The sequence below is a fragment of the Lonchura striata genome, chromosome 22, assembly GCF_046129695.1.
Source record: "Lonchura striata isolate bLonStr1 chromosome 22, bLonStr1.mat, whole genome shotgun sequence".
Lineage (NCBI taxonomy): Eukaryota > Metazoa > Chordata > Aves > Passeriformes > Estrildidae > Lonchura > Lonchura striata.
Genome location: NC_134624.1, coordinates 10,160,081 through 10,176,869, shown reverse-complemented (window position 1 = coordinate 10,176,869; position 16,789 = coordinate 10,160,081). Strand labels below are relative to the sequence as shown.

The following is a 16,789-nucleotide window of genomic DNA, read 5'->3' as shown; positions in this document are numbered from 1 at the left end:
GTGAGGGTGAGTTTTCAGAAGGTAAGCCCTGCAGTCCCAAGCAGCTTCCCCAGAAGCAGCGAGGTTTTTCTCGCGTGTCACAGCGCCGGGGCAGCACGGGTGCTGTTTGTCACTCAGCTGGCAACAGCTGCTTGTGATAAGGATCTGGGGAATCACCTGTAGAGGCTCGGGGTGCCGGGCGGAAGGCTGGGAGATGGGCTGGGGGGGCAGCCCACCTGCTGTGCCCGGATCAAAGGGCCCCGGGGTCAGGGGGCACATCCCGCTTAAGCAGAGCTGTCTGCTGAATAGCCATTTCAGATTGTAAATCTGGCCGTGATTTCATTAAGTCCTTCTGGCTGCTCTTGGGGCATGAAATAATAAAATTTTATATCCGCTGCCTTTCCTGCTTCTGGCAGCCAGATTGACACATTGTTGTCTGCAGCGTTGTGGTGTTTTCCTTAAGAAAATAAATGGAAACTATTAATTCAGTAGAGACAAGTCATTAAGCAAATGGATTTTAGACTTGTTGTGAATCATATTTTCTTAACAATTTCAAACCTAGTGCAGAGGTTCGCTAGAGTGTTAGTTTTTGTTTGGAGTTCTGCCTTTCCAAAAGAATCAGTAGAAGGTATCACCCTTTTACTGTTACAACATTTTTAAAGATGCTGATCACGTTTGTATCTGGTTATAAAACCTCATGATCAGCTTGGTTTATGTTTTGGCAGCAATTTAGCCGTGAAGTTACGCAAACCTGGTTTGTGAGAGGAAAGGCAGGGGGTGCTGGTGTTTGATGGTTATGGAGGTTTTTTTTCTTTTGTTTTAAATTAAACTGTTCAATAAAATTGTTCACCTGAAAGAAGTTTAACTTGGGATTCCTTTATGGCAGAAAATGAGGAACCTGCCAAGTGTAGCCAGTGCTGATAAAATAGCATTTAGTGTAAACGGTGTTATTGTTACGGATGAATACTGCTTCCAGAGTGGGATGGAGGAGCACCCCTTAATTCTTCTATTAGAATATGGTTTCTGTGTTTTTGTGAACTTCCACATAAAAGATTTAAATGACTCAAGTGTTTGGCTGCCTGTGAGCAGGGCAGGCACCCGGACTGCGCTTATTTACGGACCTGGTGTTTAAGGCCCCCCGGAGTTTGTTTGAAAAGTTAAGAGATTTTCACAGTAAAGGTGCCATTTCTGAAATTTAAAGTGCTCTTTTCACCAGGAGATAAGTTCTCTCTGATTAAGTCAGTAATTCTTACTAAGCCATGTTTATAGAGGCCATAAACAATGGGTTCAGTATGCTTGTTAAACCAGCTTTCCATACCTCTCCACTCTTTTAAAAAGAGACATTTAAAATAAAAGGCAGGTGTAGATGTTAGTTTGATTTAGATGGATTTTAGGTGATTAATTATGGCTACAAGTAATTGGGCAAGGATGGTTAAGAAAGGTTTGCAGGAGTGAGATGTGATGCACATTTTCACTGAGTCTCTCCTTTTGACTCAGTACATCCCTGACCTGTGGGAAAATGAGATAAGGAATCGGTAATGTTCATATTTCCTCTTGGTCCTTGCTTATCCACATTTCTTTTCAGCAAAATATGAACTACTGAATACAGTCCAGTCTGTTGCACAGGTATCACTTGTAAAATTTTGTTTAGCTCTCCAGGAAGTTGTGAAATACGGACTGGGCCGTGTGTGGCTTGTGGCTGTCCCTTCCCATTTCCGAAAATTATGACAACACACAAACTGTACTGGGGAAAATGATCTGCATGTTTTAGTGATTCACAGAATCCAGTGGGGTTTAATGTGAGTATCACAGTTGAATGATGAGAGTTTTTACTTACTTCCAACAAGAGAGTAAATACTGTGATTTCCATGTTGGTTGGGCTGATTAGGTACCAGGTTTAGTGAAAGAAGCGTGTGATGATTTAACAAAAGTCCTTATAACTGCCTGATACTAGCTTTATCAAAGGTGGTGGTGACAGGAGAAATAACAAAACCAGCTGAGGATTAAGATGAGCAGGTCAGTCTGCATTTCTGTAGAATGAGCCACAATCGGACCATCAAAAATTATATGTTTTTGAATGCATTGCAAGACAGATGCTATTAATCAAGTCAGTCTCCAGTGTTTTATTAAATTTGAGTGCTGGTCTCAAGGGAAATCCACTGCCTTTGTACAAATATTGCAAATCTTTACAGTGAGGTTAAGCTCTTGGTGGTGCGGAGCTCCCTTTGGATACAAGGATTTCTGGGCCAGGTGTGGGGTGATCCCACTGGGCAGCATTTAGAGTCCCTGTACCATGAGGGCATCCTTCTGGGTTATCCCCCCTGGCTGAGCCCTGCTCGGCACAAGCCTGTTCTGTGCTCACAGAAGCCCACATTTTGCTGAAGGGGAGGTGCAGATTCAGCACCAGAGGTACAGAAACACCCCAGGCTCGTTCCCCACGCATGTGCTGCTTCTTCAGCAGCAAGCAGAAGGCTTTCCTTCCTTCTGTCTTGTCCTGCCAGCACTGAGGCTGACAAGCTTCTGGCTTTGGTTAAGTACTTTGCAAGACCTTTTTGTTGGAGGTTTTTCGACTCCTCTGAGTATAAGTGAGATTTTTAATTTTCTGAAACAGGAAGGAGCAAATCAGTTTGTCTGGTGCTTCCGGACTCCTAGAAGGAGCGAGGCTCCTGGATTGCTTTAGAGTTTATCAGATGCAGCCAACGGGGTGACCTTTGGTTCCTGCAAGCAAAGTACCTGGTTTGGCAGGCAGTGCTGGGGCTCTTTATATGGAAAGCATTAAATGTAATATTCTTCCATTTAAGTTAAAGAAATGTCTCATGAAGACCTGAACTTAAATGTCTACAAAGTGAGTTTTATTGTTGTTGGGGTTTTTTTCAGCCCTAAGTACACAGCAGTTTGCTTTATAGACAGAGGACTGAGCCTTGAAAACTGAGGGTAATTATTTAGCTGCCTAAGGCTCAACTTTGCCATTGTTTTAGGACTTGAGTTCCTTTCTTTTAAAGGAAACAATTCCCTTCACCCCACAAAACCTTAATTAAAAATTGAGTATGTTTTTGTTCATTTTCCTGCTCAGTAACTTCCATTTCGTCCTGCATGTAGGTAGGTAGGTACTTAAACATTTTTTACAGTGTCACTGGGAAATTTCCTCAATTACCATCTTCTATAATTCCAGTTTTTCTGATTTTGAATTTTCAAGCTTTATTTAAGGAGATTAAACCTGTGTGATTAGTCAGTCAGAAAAAAAAAATAAAAAAATTCAAGCCTCCTGGGAGTGGAAGAAGTGTTAAGTGTTTAAATGCTGCTCTCGGTATGTTTGGTATCAGTGACTCATTTGTTGATTAAGCAGGGAAATCAAGTTTGGCAATATTTAAATTTGCTTAGATCACAGATACCTTTAAACACTCAGAGTCACAGGTATTGATGATCATTCTTTTGAGAAAGAGGTTCTTCTTTTCTCTTTAATTTTTAATGTTACAGAAGATGTGAACTTCAGACTAGATCAGAACCCTTCCCTCAATTCATGGAACCAGGAGAGAAACTTCAGACTTGCTAACCAGGATATGGTGGAATTAAATTTCTCTTAGCTTTGTTTTTTCCTCTCCATTTTAATTATTTACTGATTAGGCTCTTATAGCATCCAGTTTACTTAAATGCAGTTGTAAATTTATCTTTATTAGACTTCCAGAATTCAACCTGGAATTTAGAAACCAGTTCCCATCCCTGACTTAATGCAACTCTCAGCTCCTGGAAAATCCACTCTTTATTGTTATTTAAATGAATTTCCAGCTATAAAAAGATTTGCTTGAAATCCTGACTTGACTAGAAACTGTTAAATGTGCAAACAGGACACCAAGACAAACATTGATAGAGGTGCTTGAAATAAATCTTTGCTTGAATAATCACAGACCCTCTGGTTTGACAAATTTCAATGTGCATGTTGTTAAGAACTTCCATCTGCCAACTGAAGGTTAATTTTTTTAGCATTGTAAAATGAGTAAATAAAACAAATGATGACAGGAAGTCAGGAATATTGATTGTTTTTAAAATGGTGGAGGTTCTGTAGTGCTATGTTGTTCTGCTATCACTTGTGTCCTTTATGCATGTCCTTTAATCTCCCATATTTACATTTCCCTTTCCCTTTTCCTGAATTTGCTCCCATAGAAAGTAAGAAGCATGGCCCTGGAAGATGTGGTGATCCTTAACGTAGACACCAACACACTGGAAACTCCTTTTGATGACCTCCAGAGCCTCCCCAATGATGTGGTATGTATGGAGTGACTTATCCAAGGGGTCTGTTCTGCCAGCAATTCCTGCTGCCTGTCACTGAGGGCTCTTGCTGGGAGCTCTCCTGGTAGCACTGAACTGCTTTCCCTCAGTTCTTGCTGTCCCAAAGTCCTGGGGAATGTTTGCTTCAACATTTGCAGACGTGCATTGAAGCCTCACAGTGAAAATCAGCTCATGCTCGCGTGAGCTGGAAATCCTGCATCTTTAGTTAACTGCTGTTTACGAATGAAATTGTGTGAGTTTTTTTCCTGTGACTGTTTCCAGGTGAGCTTTAAGGAATTTTGTGCATTTTATATCCTCAGATATGAAATGGATGCCTTTACATTCACTTCAATTACTGCTAGAATTTCTTTCTCATTCACCATTTTTATTGTTAAATTATTTCATGTTTTTAATAACTTGATAGTAATAGTGTATAAATACTTGACATTTAATGGGATGCTGCAGTCATCCCCACTGAAGGAGCTGAGAGGGGAGAGCAGAGGAGTGACAGTGTCAGGAGTTGTTTTCAAGACAGACGATGGATGTTTAGGAGAACGTGGCAGGGAGAAATCTGGATTTCCTTTGCTAGTTGGGAATATTGTGCTGACAGTCAGTTTTGAACATTTTTATGTGCAGTTGAGAAACAGAATTGATGTGCAGGGAGCTCAGCGTAAGCTGGTGTGTGAGTAGAAGCTGCAGTGACAGTGAGTGCCCAGTACCTCCTGCTGTGACACCCTGGCATTCCAACGGGATTCCTTCTTCAAAAACAGGGAGCTCGGGAGGAAAGGGCCATCTTGATTGTGAACATTTTGGCTTTAGTCAAACATGTAGTCTGTAAAAGTTGATTCCATTATTTTTTCTGGCATTATATAGTTTTTCATTTTGATTTCACTCCCAGCATCCAAATCTGCCAGCTGGTCACTGCTCGTGCCATTATCCACAACCCGGGAATGACAGACCTGTAAATTTCATGGAATTATGTAAGAAATGTCTGGATACAGTGAGCATGGGGCCTCAAACATGTATATGATTTGTCAACAATCAAGTATTATATTAGATTTTATGAGACTTCATTAAAGGAGCTGTTGTGGGCATACTGTAGAACATCAGAAGAGACTTCTCCAATAAACACAGAACTTCAAGCTTTGGAATGTAATAAATTTTAAGAGACTTCCTTCCTTTCATTATTTACTTTTACTTCACTTTTATAACAGTAGAGAGTTGTGTTTTATTAGTTCAAATTTCTTGATTCAGTTTTCCACAGGTCTGTTTAAGAGCTCCATTTTATCTCAGAGGATGTTGAGAGCAGAGCAGAGGAAGTGCTGCCAGCAAATTCAATTAACTGGCAGGGCTCACCAGTAGCATATATGGGGTATTTTTTTTTCACAACTGCTATATAAATACAGCTGGGATTAATATTTTTCACAACAAAGCTTTAAGTTGAGTCGTGTTGTGTTGTGTAATTAATGTTTGGGCTGGGGGTTTATGTGGGATTTAGCTGTGGCGCATTGTTGCAGTTACCTGGATGCAGCAGTTCCTCCTCCAGGTCTCTCCCTTCACACGGTTCCACAGTTGGCTTTGACCACTAGAGAGCAGCTGCTCTGCTGTGCAAAAATTGAATTTCTGTCAGTTCTTTCATGCATCATGTGTTTGGAACTGTAAGTGGATCAAGTTGTTCATCTCAGCAGGGAGATGCTAAAGCCAATCCATTATACTTTTTTTCCTCTTCTTTTTTTTTTTTTCCTTTTTGCTTCCCTGGGAGATTTTGGGAGTGTGTCTCCCCACTGGTCTTAGTCTAAGTAGATGCATTTATGATCTGAGAAACTAAAAATGCCTTCAAGAGTTTCCTGATCATAAATGCCTGTTATGTCAAACTACTCTGCCAGTTATGCTACTTAATGTGAGCAGTGAGCAATTCATGCACTGCTGAATAGACAAAATTTATTTTGCTAAATTAAATCTATCTATATTCATCAGTAAGCAAAAACATCTTCTCTGCAGTGCGTTCACCATCAGGTAATTAATCCAGTGGAAAATTTCTAAAAGCTGTTTTCCCTCTCTTCTTGAACTGCTTTTTAAATCAAGTGAAAGAAGTCTTATGATTATTTCAGAGCCTTGGGTAGTGAGTTGTTCTTGAGTTTCATTATAGCGATGTTGCTACCTAAACTGGTTCTTGGAAATCAAGAATAAACTTTCTTTATTCTTTAATTCTTAGGATCCAAACAAATACAGGACCCAGTGAAAGGTCTTTCCAGCTAGAATTTGTGGCAGAGGAGCTGGACAGAATTGAGGCAGTTCCAGCAGAGTCAGCTCAAGTTCTTCCTTTGCCCCCGTTTACCTCAGCAGTACCTGCTGCCTGTCAGGCTTCTGAAGTCGTCAGGTCATGTCCCTGGAAAATCAAGATTTGTACTACTGTGTTACTGATTAACTATTTGAAATGTGAAAACCTGCCCCTTCTTCACCTTCTGCTTCTGATGTATTGCTGGAAATCTGGCAGCATGAGAGCACCCTGGGAAGTAACTTTCCTTTTAAAATAATCAATATTAAAAAAAGAGATTTATTAAGGACTGTCATTACAATAAGTGCATCTGCTGCTGACAAGTCTCCTACACCACCGTCTGTGTTGCAACGAATAGCAAAGAGGGGGTAGTAATTTTTTTTTTATGCAACCCGTATGGATTTTTCATGTATTTCCAAATAAGTGTCATCTTCTAGTTATAGTTGTAGTCAGAGCCCCACGTTACAAGGAATGAAGTATAAGCTTGCTCTGTCAGCTCGTGGCTGTTGCTGAATGAAGGGCTGGGGGTGGCTGGGGCCTCTGCGTGCCCCGGGCTCCGCTGTGGGCTCAGCTGCCGCTCTGCAGCGAGCCACCACGCCGAGGAACCAGGGCTGCTGCTTTTCTCACAGGCTAGGAGCTGCTTCCAGGGCAGCCAGGAGTGCCAAACTGCACTTCCGTACCAAACCATTTTCCTGAAGGTGAATCCAGTTTTATTTCTTATGCTGTGTTTGCAGGAGAATGTTTCTTGCTTTATTCATGTTGACAACTGAAAAGTCTTGGACCTAATTAAAAGAATTTCCACTAGCACCTTTACTGAACCATTTCATTCTGCTGCATTGCACAGATTGCATTCTGAAACATGGTGAGAGTTGAAATTGGACCTTTAAACTTCAACTGCCAGAAGTATAAAAATCTTCTTTAAAAACACGCTCAGGGTAGACTACATATATATGTGCTTGTTTGGCTAGGCATAATCCTCATTTTCAGTGGTCACAATTTGAGGTTTTTTTAAAGTACCACTGTCTCTGTAGGCGGAAACAAGACTAATTCTGCTTGTATAGTTTACTTTGTATTACATACTAATTCTTTCCAAAGGGTACACATGAGGGTGTTTTGGGGTAGATTTTTTTTGCTACTTGTTAGTATATTTAATATTGTATTTTAGACTTGCTACTTGTTAGTATGTTGTTATTAACTTTTTTTTTTTTTTTTGGTTAAAATATTGACATGCCTACTGCAGTAATCCCACATATATAAAATATGGACAGCCTACAATGTTCAAGAAAGTAGCAAAACACCAGTCAATATTGTGCTTCTGTCCCAGCCAGGGGAGCTGAAGCACAGAAAGGCTGTGACCAGCCATCTGAACTCTTGGTTTATTTAAAACAAAGCATGGAGCTTTTTCCTTCTATACAGATGGAAGGTTCTGTACCTTCACATGAGTGTTTACAGAAAACGCCTTATAGCAGTGTTGGAGGTGGATTTGAAAGCTTCTCAGAGCTCTGGACATTTTATTATACTTTTAAGAACTACCTTTAAATGGTTAATAGAAGTTAATATAGAAAATAAAAGCATATTTCAACATTACAAGTCTAGACCCCTTCAAACATGAAGTATGCTGTTTGGGTTTGAAAATCTGGTGAAGCTTTTATATTTAGAGGATTACAGAACTCCTTGAGGAACGTTATTTCACTGAAAAGGAGTGAGCTTATTTTACGGGCTTCAGACTAAATCTGGTATCATGTGTTATGTTAATATGGGTTTGTGGGCTCATTAATGCGTGGATCATTGGCATAAGCATTCAGATTTATAAACAGTGCTGGACACGCTCTTGGTTATTTCTGTTACGCTAAATAATGAAACGCCTTTTACAGCAGAATCAGCAGAAGATTTAAAAGGAAGTGGCTTTGCAACTGTTTTAGTAAACACAAGCACAAAGATAACGTCTAAAAGAAAAGCGAGTAGTGCCCAGCATGGATTCTATATTTAACACCTGTGGAGCACGACTAGGAGTCGTGGTGCCCTCCCCAAAGCCAAGGCTGCTGCAGGAGGAAGCTAAGCTAGGGATGTGCTACGGGAGGAATGAACTGAGGCACTCGGCCAGGAAAATCAGGCTGCTCGGGGCAACTGAGGCAGGCTGGTGCAGCACCCCCAGGCTGAGAAAATTGAACTCATCTGCTAGGATTTTGGAGATACGGATGAGGCACAGCAAGCTTTCGCTGGGAGCTGGAGGATGGGAAGGTGGTCTTGAAAGTTAATTTGAATATTTGAACAATTGGCTTATATTTTATGAGGTGTAATTCATACTCTTTGAAAACAGTTAGTTACGGTCACTACTAGAGGACCTGCTCACTGTCAATAATATTCCTCCAGCATTTCTTGCATAGTGTGAAGTACACAGAGCTACCCCATGGATATTTTCAGTATGGCATTTGGAAAAGGAAGGTTTCCTAGTTATTGGTTCTTTCTGTTAAATTCATCCTATGGATATTTATGGAGTCAGTCATATTCTCCTGCAAATCGGGTTAACTAGGGATTTCCTGCTGTTCTGCTTTCCCCCTGAAATGGTGGCTCCTGCATGTTTTCTGTGTCATGTATCTCACTAAACTCGGGCTTTGGTGTGGCATGGCCTCAGCCTCTAAAAGCACCACCCGAATTCCTTTCAAGAACCAGTGACCTGGGAATTCGGGTTTGTCTTGGTCTGTTTTGTGAGATCTGTGTCAGAACCTCAGCTTGTCCCGATTCTGTCTGGGCACCAAAGGCCGTGAGGGAATCCTGAGGGGCCGTGAGGGAGCCATGAGGGGCCGTGAGGGAACCGTGAGGGAGCCATGAGGGAATCATGAGAGGCCGTGAAGGAGTCCTGAGGGAGCTGTGAGGGAATCCTGAGGGGCCATGAGGGAATCATGAGGGGCCGTGAGGGAGCCATGAGGGAACCGTGAGGGAGCCATGAGGGAATCATGAGAGGCCGTGAAGGAGTCCTGAGGGAGCTGTGAGGGAATCATGAGGGAGCCATGAGGGGCCGAGAGGGAATCCTGAGGGAGCTGTGAGGGAATCATGAGGGAGCCATGAGGGGCCGAGAGGGAATCCTGAGGGAGCTGTGAGGGAGTCATGAGGGGCCGAGAGGGGCCGTGGAGGAGTCCTGAGGGGCGGCCGGGAGAGGACACTGCGGATCCCGGGCACGGCCGAGCCCCCGGCAAACAACTCCAAAAATGTGTGAGAACAGGCAAAAAATCCCAGAACAGAAAGGAAGAGTGTTAGGAGTAACGAAGGGCGGGAGGAGTTGTCGGGCCTGACATCAGAGGAGGAGAGGCGGGGCTAGGGCGGGGAGTTGGGCCGGTAAAAGGCGGCGGCAGGGGAAGGCGTTTAAGTTTCTGTCTTTGTTTCTCACTATCTGACTGTATTTTAACTGCCAATACATTAATTAATTTTCCGCACTGGAGCCTGTGGCTCAGGGGTACACAGCTCCTTGAGGCCCCGAGCCTGGTGTATGGTTTGCCCCGAGTGCTGCGGGAGCCTGCTGGGGCACCCGCGCAGCCACAAGCACAGCCCTCGCGGGGTCACTGCTCCTTCAGACTCTGAAATGCGAGGGAATGGAACCTTCAAAAACCTTCGCTTGTGGCGAATAGATCTTTCAGACTTTCAGGATTTGTTCCTAGCCTTGGTGGTGATGGATGGCTTGGTTGTGTGGAGCAGTTTCTCTTACTAATCTGATGTTTGAATTAATTTAGCTGCAATTCTTTCATGGATTCTAGTCAAGAGTGACACAGTTTCATGGACTACCTTTAAAAGAGTACTCTGCAGCATGTTAGCAATGGATTTTAAGTAGGAGGGAAGGTTCAGTGAAGCTGTTAGTATCCTATTGGCTTCTAAATAGAATCCAAACATATCTTAGAGAAGCAAAACAGCTTGAAAAGTAATGCTCTTAGAACTGAAAAGTTAATCTCTGAATTCACAATGACTTTTTGTCATAACTGCTGCTGTGGTTAGTACATTTTTTATTTAGTTGTGCCCCAATGTGTTGCACTTTGTGATATGAGAGTGATCTAGACCTGCTGTGTGATTTCAGGTTTCTGCACTGAAGAACAGATTGAAGAAAGTCTCTACAACCACTGGAGATGGTGTTGCAAGAGCGTTTCTAAAAGCACAAGCATCTTTCTTTGGGAGCTACAGAAATGCCCTGAAAATTGAACCTGTAAGTAGGCAATTAGTTGGCATAAAATGTAAATGTGCAACTGTGATGAAGAAAAAAGCTAACAATTCAAAGTGTAGCATAACCTACTCTTCCTAAGGTCAGCATGGTGGCTCTTTGGCTGACTTGTACTGAAAACAGTGTTCAAGTCTCCAAAATGAAAGAGGTACAAGCATGACCCATCACACAGGGAAAAACCTTCACATGGAAAGGTATGTTGGTTGGTTTTGAAGGCAGTTGAATTAGAGGAGAGATGGTAAGAAAGAGTAAATGAATGATCATAAGAGGTTAGTGCAGAACTGACTATTCCCTCCTCTGCAAAACCCATTTCTTCATTGTGTTTTTGTGTTAAAAGGTGGTGTACTTGGCTTTCTCCTGCTCTTTGAAGATTAATGAAAAGTTCTGGCCTGCAGATGTGTGATAAATTTAATTTTAACCATGATATTAAATGGTTACATGGCCAAAAGTTGGACTATGGGTATAGTGCTTCTTGAGGATTTCAGTAGCTAGAGTCTCTCCAGTACTATAATTTGTCTTGTTATTTTTAAAGCCAGGAGGAAAACATAGCTCAACCTGACTTCTAAACAGCCCAGTTATTACCATCAAAGAAGTATCATTTCAATGGTTCATATTCAGGTTTCAAAAATTACTTTTCAGGTCAGCACAAGTCCTTCCACATCTTACTGAGGGAATCTATGTGTGTGTAAAAAATAAATTGTATTGACTTGTGTGTGTATGTCTGGGTGTAAGAACTGGGTTTTTGAAACATCTCAGGTGGAATCATGAAGGTATTTAAAATGGGGACCATAGAAATGACAAAGATGGAAGCAGCGAGGCGCTCTGGCTGTGAGCCTCCTTTATCCCTGCTGGGGAGACACTGACTCCCCTCCATCCCTGCAGGCTTCCTTGTTCTCCAGTGCTCCTCCCTGTAGTTGCCAGGCAACTCTGGGAATATTGGTGTATGCTTTGCCTAGATGTGTGTGTGAGATTAACTAGTTAAGGGATTTATGAAGAAAAATAAAAATTTAAATTGCTGTTCTGGAAATACCATCTGGTATTTTGAAGGCTGAATGTTAAAGATGAACATTTGAAATGAGTTGACAATGGCACGCTCCTAGAAACTTTGAGGGACAGCTAACCTGAAAAAGTAGCAGAAATGGTTTAGTTTACCTCTCATTCCATCAAAGAAAACTAGTAAATATAGCTACACAAATATACCATAAAATTCACTTTAATAATCAGAAAGTGGAAAAATTCAGGGCTTTCTTTCCTAAGGCTTTTTGTAAATCAACAGTTTGATTTGTGATTATACCTTTCAGTGTTAAGATTTAGATAAAGCAAATTTGCAGGTGTTTTGTGTTCATGTATCACCTTCACATGGAGTAAGTACAGGGCATAAGCAATACCAAACATGAGATGGTTCTTTGGATTTCATGTACTGTAACTCCAGAAACCTGAGTGTTCTTTTAAAATCATCGATAATTAGAACATACATTCAAGGAAGTACGTACAGAATACATTTTCCTCCTTTCTGTCTCATAAGACAATTTAATTCCATAGACTATCTCATTGGTATGAGCTGACTTTCCGGGTTAAATGGTGTGAATCTATTTTTCATTATTCTGTGTAGGCCCAGAATGTGTCACCGAGCAGGCTCTACATTCACATTATTATACTTCAGCATAGTAAGAGCTCATATTTTGTTCAGAGGCTTTTACTTTAGAGATGCAAGGTTGTGTAATGTACATAGAACACTAGCAATGAGTTTCTGTTGCCATGAACTTTCTGAGGCCTTTGGTAACTAGAAATTGCATGAAAAAACATATCCAGGTATACAGTTGGCAAGCATAGTAATATTTACTTGACAAAGTAACTGCTGCAGTGCTGTTTCCTATGGTGTTTCCTGTAGCTGCACCAGGGCAGTTTTAAATGCAGAGGAGTATCTGCTGGGTGTGAGGTACTTACAGCCCCACAAAGCTCTGTTGCTATTAAGTCCAGTCAAACTCAGCAGCAGCTGGGTGTTCACTGGGCTGTACTGAGGCAGATTATCCTGATGCATATGGCTTAAATGTCTACCAGTGACACCAGTGTGAGCATTTTGTTCACTTGAATGACCTTTTTCAAATTGCCAATTTTTTTATTGTTTGCAGAGGGAATGTTTTTATCTCTTCTAAATATTTAATTCACACAAGTAGGTGATCTTCAGCAGAACAATCTGTGTGAATCCAAGGTGTGTGTAAAGGTGTTTGGTAGGACTGAGCAGTTGGGAGATGTTGGGAAGCAGGCTCAGATTTCGGGATGGGAGCCGTGGCCGTGCATTTTCTTCTGCTGACACCTAGTGGTTCCAGGCATCGCACTCGGACTCTGCCGGTGTTTGTGAAGAACCCCCCACCTGTGGGTCGAGGTAAGCTCCGGGTGGGCTTACCCAGAGCAGTGGGCTGTGGGTGTGCCCCAGCAGGATGTGGGGGCTGCGGGGCGGTGCTGCTGCTGCAGCCTCAGCCCTGTGGCATTGTCCTCATCGCGCGTGGGAGCTGCACTCCAGGCTCTGCTGGGACGTGCAGTCTTCCCAAATGGCAAGAGTCTGTTCTGCCTGTTCTCTGGCACTGCAGCGATTCTGACAGGGCTGGTACTTGTAGGAAATCATGGGGTTACCTCCTGTTACCGTGTTGTAAATACTCCTCCATGTAACACCTTTCACATGGAGCTGGGACCATGACTGCTGATACCTCCTTACATGCAGTGGGAACTCCTGAGGAACTACTGTATCTCTGCAGTGAAGCATCAATTAATTCTCTTTGTCTTCATCGTTGATTATTCAGTCTTACTCTTATTTATTTGCCTGAATGACCATTAGTTGTAATGGATGATTTCTGGTTATTTGCATTGTTTTGAATTGATTTGGGTTAAATTTAACCTAAATACTCCTTGGATACATCCACTTCAGAGTAAGCAGGAAATCTGAGGTGGAGTCAATGTGCTTTTCTATTTCCAGGTTTTTCCTGTGCTTCCATTGCTGAAGTTACTTTTTAATTTGTGAACTACTGATATTAATATGAGACTACTTATTGAAACTCACAGATGTTTTGTATACTCCAGTTTTCACACTGCTTTAGATGAACATTCCTCCTGGTGGAGGAATGTGTGTTATATGCACATTGCTGCCTGAGTTCTGTTGTCTGTCAAAGCCTGATAATTTTATTTGGGTTTTAGCTAGAGAAGACAACGTACTACCAATTTTCATAATTGTAACTTTGATATGAATTTTCTCATAATACGATGCAATTTGAGCAATGGTGGGAAAAGAAACCATTATTAATCAGAGAAGTTTTTTTTCTTTTTCAACATAACACTCAATTCAACTTCAGGAGATAATTAAGGCATTAATTATTTTACAGGAATCTGTGGAACAGACACAAATAAATGCTTTCAACAGTTCCAGATTCATGAGATCAGAGTCAGAGAAGTATATGATATTTGGTGCAGAGTAAAAAAGCAAATGCCAGATGAGTCAAAAAGGAATTTTTGTTGGAATGTGTATACAGTAATATAAAGCAAGTGCATGCTACGTACTGGTGCATAATTCATTTTGCAAAGGCTTTGTAGCATTCAGTGCTTTATCTACTATGAAGTATGATTGTTGCCATGGTGAATTATTTTTTTAAGTTATTCAGTGGAAGAGTAAATAGTCATTTCCAACTCCCAGTAATTGCCACATCCTAGTTCCTTCCTCTCCATGGCCATCTTCTGCTTAGCTTCTTTTCCTTGCATGTATATTTTAAAGGCACACACTGCATGCAGAGTAAATACTTCCCTGTCACCAGAGCTCTCTCCGCAGTTCAGAGCTTTAGGAGTGTTTGTCCATCTGTAGAAAATATGAAGAAGGATGATCCCTAATGCTTATATAACTTGTGCACAGACCTGTTAAAATGAACCCCAAGCTGCAGGGAAAAGTGAGCAGAAGCTAGTTAAATAGAACTTTTTGTTTTACTTGCAGTTTTGTTGTGTTCTGTTTGAAGTTAGTGCTGATGTATAGCATTAGGAATTTTCTCCCACCCATCTTTACACTTCTCCTATTCAAATGGTTGAGCTCTCAAATCCATCCCTGTAGAGACAATCTAGGAATACCTCAATGACAGTAATTTCTGAATGTCATCCTGGTGACTTTGCTGACAGGTGAGAGTAGACAATGAGAATGGTACTGACAGTGTGTAAAATCAGATTTTTAATGATAAAAACGGGCATAAATTGAGTTTCTGTATATCCTGGAACTGAAATTTAAGGCTTTTTTTCTTCCTACTCTGAAGATTCTGTGTTTTGTGACATTTTAAAGACCCATGGTTTCAGCAGCTTCCCTTAGAAGCCACTTGTAACTATTGCTGTATTTTACCATCTATGAGAAGTGCTGAATTCACAGTCATTGACTGGAAAAGATTTAGTGGGGAAACACAGTTTTGTTTGTTTTCTGTGTGATGTTTGTTTTCATTTCAATTCTGTTGCTGTTTCCTCTCTGAGTCTTACTGTTGCTATAGACAAATTTCTGCTTTTGCTGTTTTAAAACTTAAAAATGGCTCTTTTTCTAACAAACAGTTACTGTTCTTCAGAATGGCATTTATTATTCTACATCTAAGTCTGTTGAGATATACATATGTTAATGAACCTGAAAAGACATTTTCTTTAATCTCTTCCAGCAGTCTGTTATGTAGTAAATAGAATTGTTTTGTAATTTCCAAACTGTTATAAGATCCTGTGTTATCTATTTCCGTATGCCACACTAAGGGGAGGCGGAAGCCAGGATTCTGAGGGGAAAGTAATACAAAGTAATATTTGAGAAAGTTAATATGACCCTCTGCTGATTGTGGTGTTTCTGCCTGGAAAGGTGCATACAAACTTCCCTGTCCTTCATAGATGTTAAAGTAAAACTCCAGCAAAACTCAAATCAAAGAAAAAAAAAAAAAAAAAAACCCAAAAAATAAGGCAAAAAGAAAACCATCGTGGGCATCGTGGGAATGGTTTTGGGTGCAGGGAGTTTGCCCAAAGGGATGGGGTGCTCTGCATCTCGCTGTGCAATAACAGCAGAAATGTGAATTTCCTTTGAGTGTGGTTCTGGAATGCTGATGTGCATAGATCTGCTTTGAGATGATTAATGTCTGCCTGCTTCATGCTGATGTTTAGCTGTTTTGTGGTCACTTAGTTTGTGGGACCTTTGAGCATTTGAGAACTACCTGTGGCTGTGTTGTGAGTAACTTTGCAGCCCCCATACAAGTTGCGTGTTCAGCCGTCAGCCTGGATCAGTCACTGCGTCTTCTGTGGTGGTGCTGCAGAAATAAAAGGAGCTTTGTTCCAAAGCCTCTCAATCTCCCTGTTACAGGGCAGGCTGTGCAGGGAGCAGCAGTCTGTGCTCTGTCAGCTTTGCTGTGCGAGGATTTGGGTATTCACTTGCTTGGTTGTGCCTCTCACACCTGATTCTGGGTTTGTGCTATTTGATGCACTTGTTTTTGCTTCTTCTCAATTTGTTTCAAGCCTTTGGTTGTTTGTTTTAGGCTGGCTCTTGCCTGTGTTTTCGCTGCGTTGTCTCCTGATACTTTAGTTCTAATTGTGAGTGCACAGCCTCGTGCAAATGCCTCCATGCAGGAGAACTTGGAGATATTTCCTGAACTAATAAAGCGCAGGGGACTTGGAGGGGAACAAGGAGGCACATAAACAAACACCAAGCAGAAAATAACATCACCCTTGAATTCAGCTTCTGTGTGAGGCACTCAGTGACTATGTGTTTTTTCAAATGAGCTCTTGTATCTGGTATTAGGAAAATCCACCAACACACACAAACTCATGAAAAACCCCACCCCAAGGACCTTTTAGGCAGGTGGCAAGGAGTGAACATTCTCAGTAGTGTGAGCAGCTGTACAACTGAAGAGAAAGTATCACTTCTGTTGACAGAAGATGGTGGAAGAGATTTTGGGATTTGGATTTGTAAAGTAACCTTCAGTGGCAGATAAAGTTGATGAAATTATGATAAAAATTAAAATATTGAATCAAGCTAGAAACAGAACAGAGAAGCCATGCTGCTCTGGGCTTTC

At 41.5% G+C, this 16,789-nt stretch overlaps 1 protein-coding gene across 4 annotated transcripts in view; it reads left to right on the top strand.

Annotated features, from left to right (window-relative positions):
* The window catches only part of DENND1A (DENN domain containing 1A), a 151,917-nt gene that overhangs the window by 85,630 nt on the left and 49,498 nt on the right, over positions 1–16,789 (top strand). For all 4 annotated transcript variants that reach the window (XM_021543691.2, XM_021543690.2, XM_077787932.1 and 1 more), the window contains exons 12-13: positions 4,141–4,242; positions 10,590–10,715. In XM_021543691.2, coding sequence (XP_021399366.2) covers positions 4,141–4,242; positions 10,590–10,715 — 228 coding nt within the window. The remainder of the gene's footprint in view (positions 1–4,140; positions 4,243–10,589; positions 10,716–16,789) is intronic.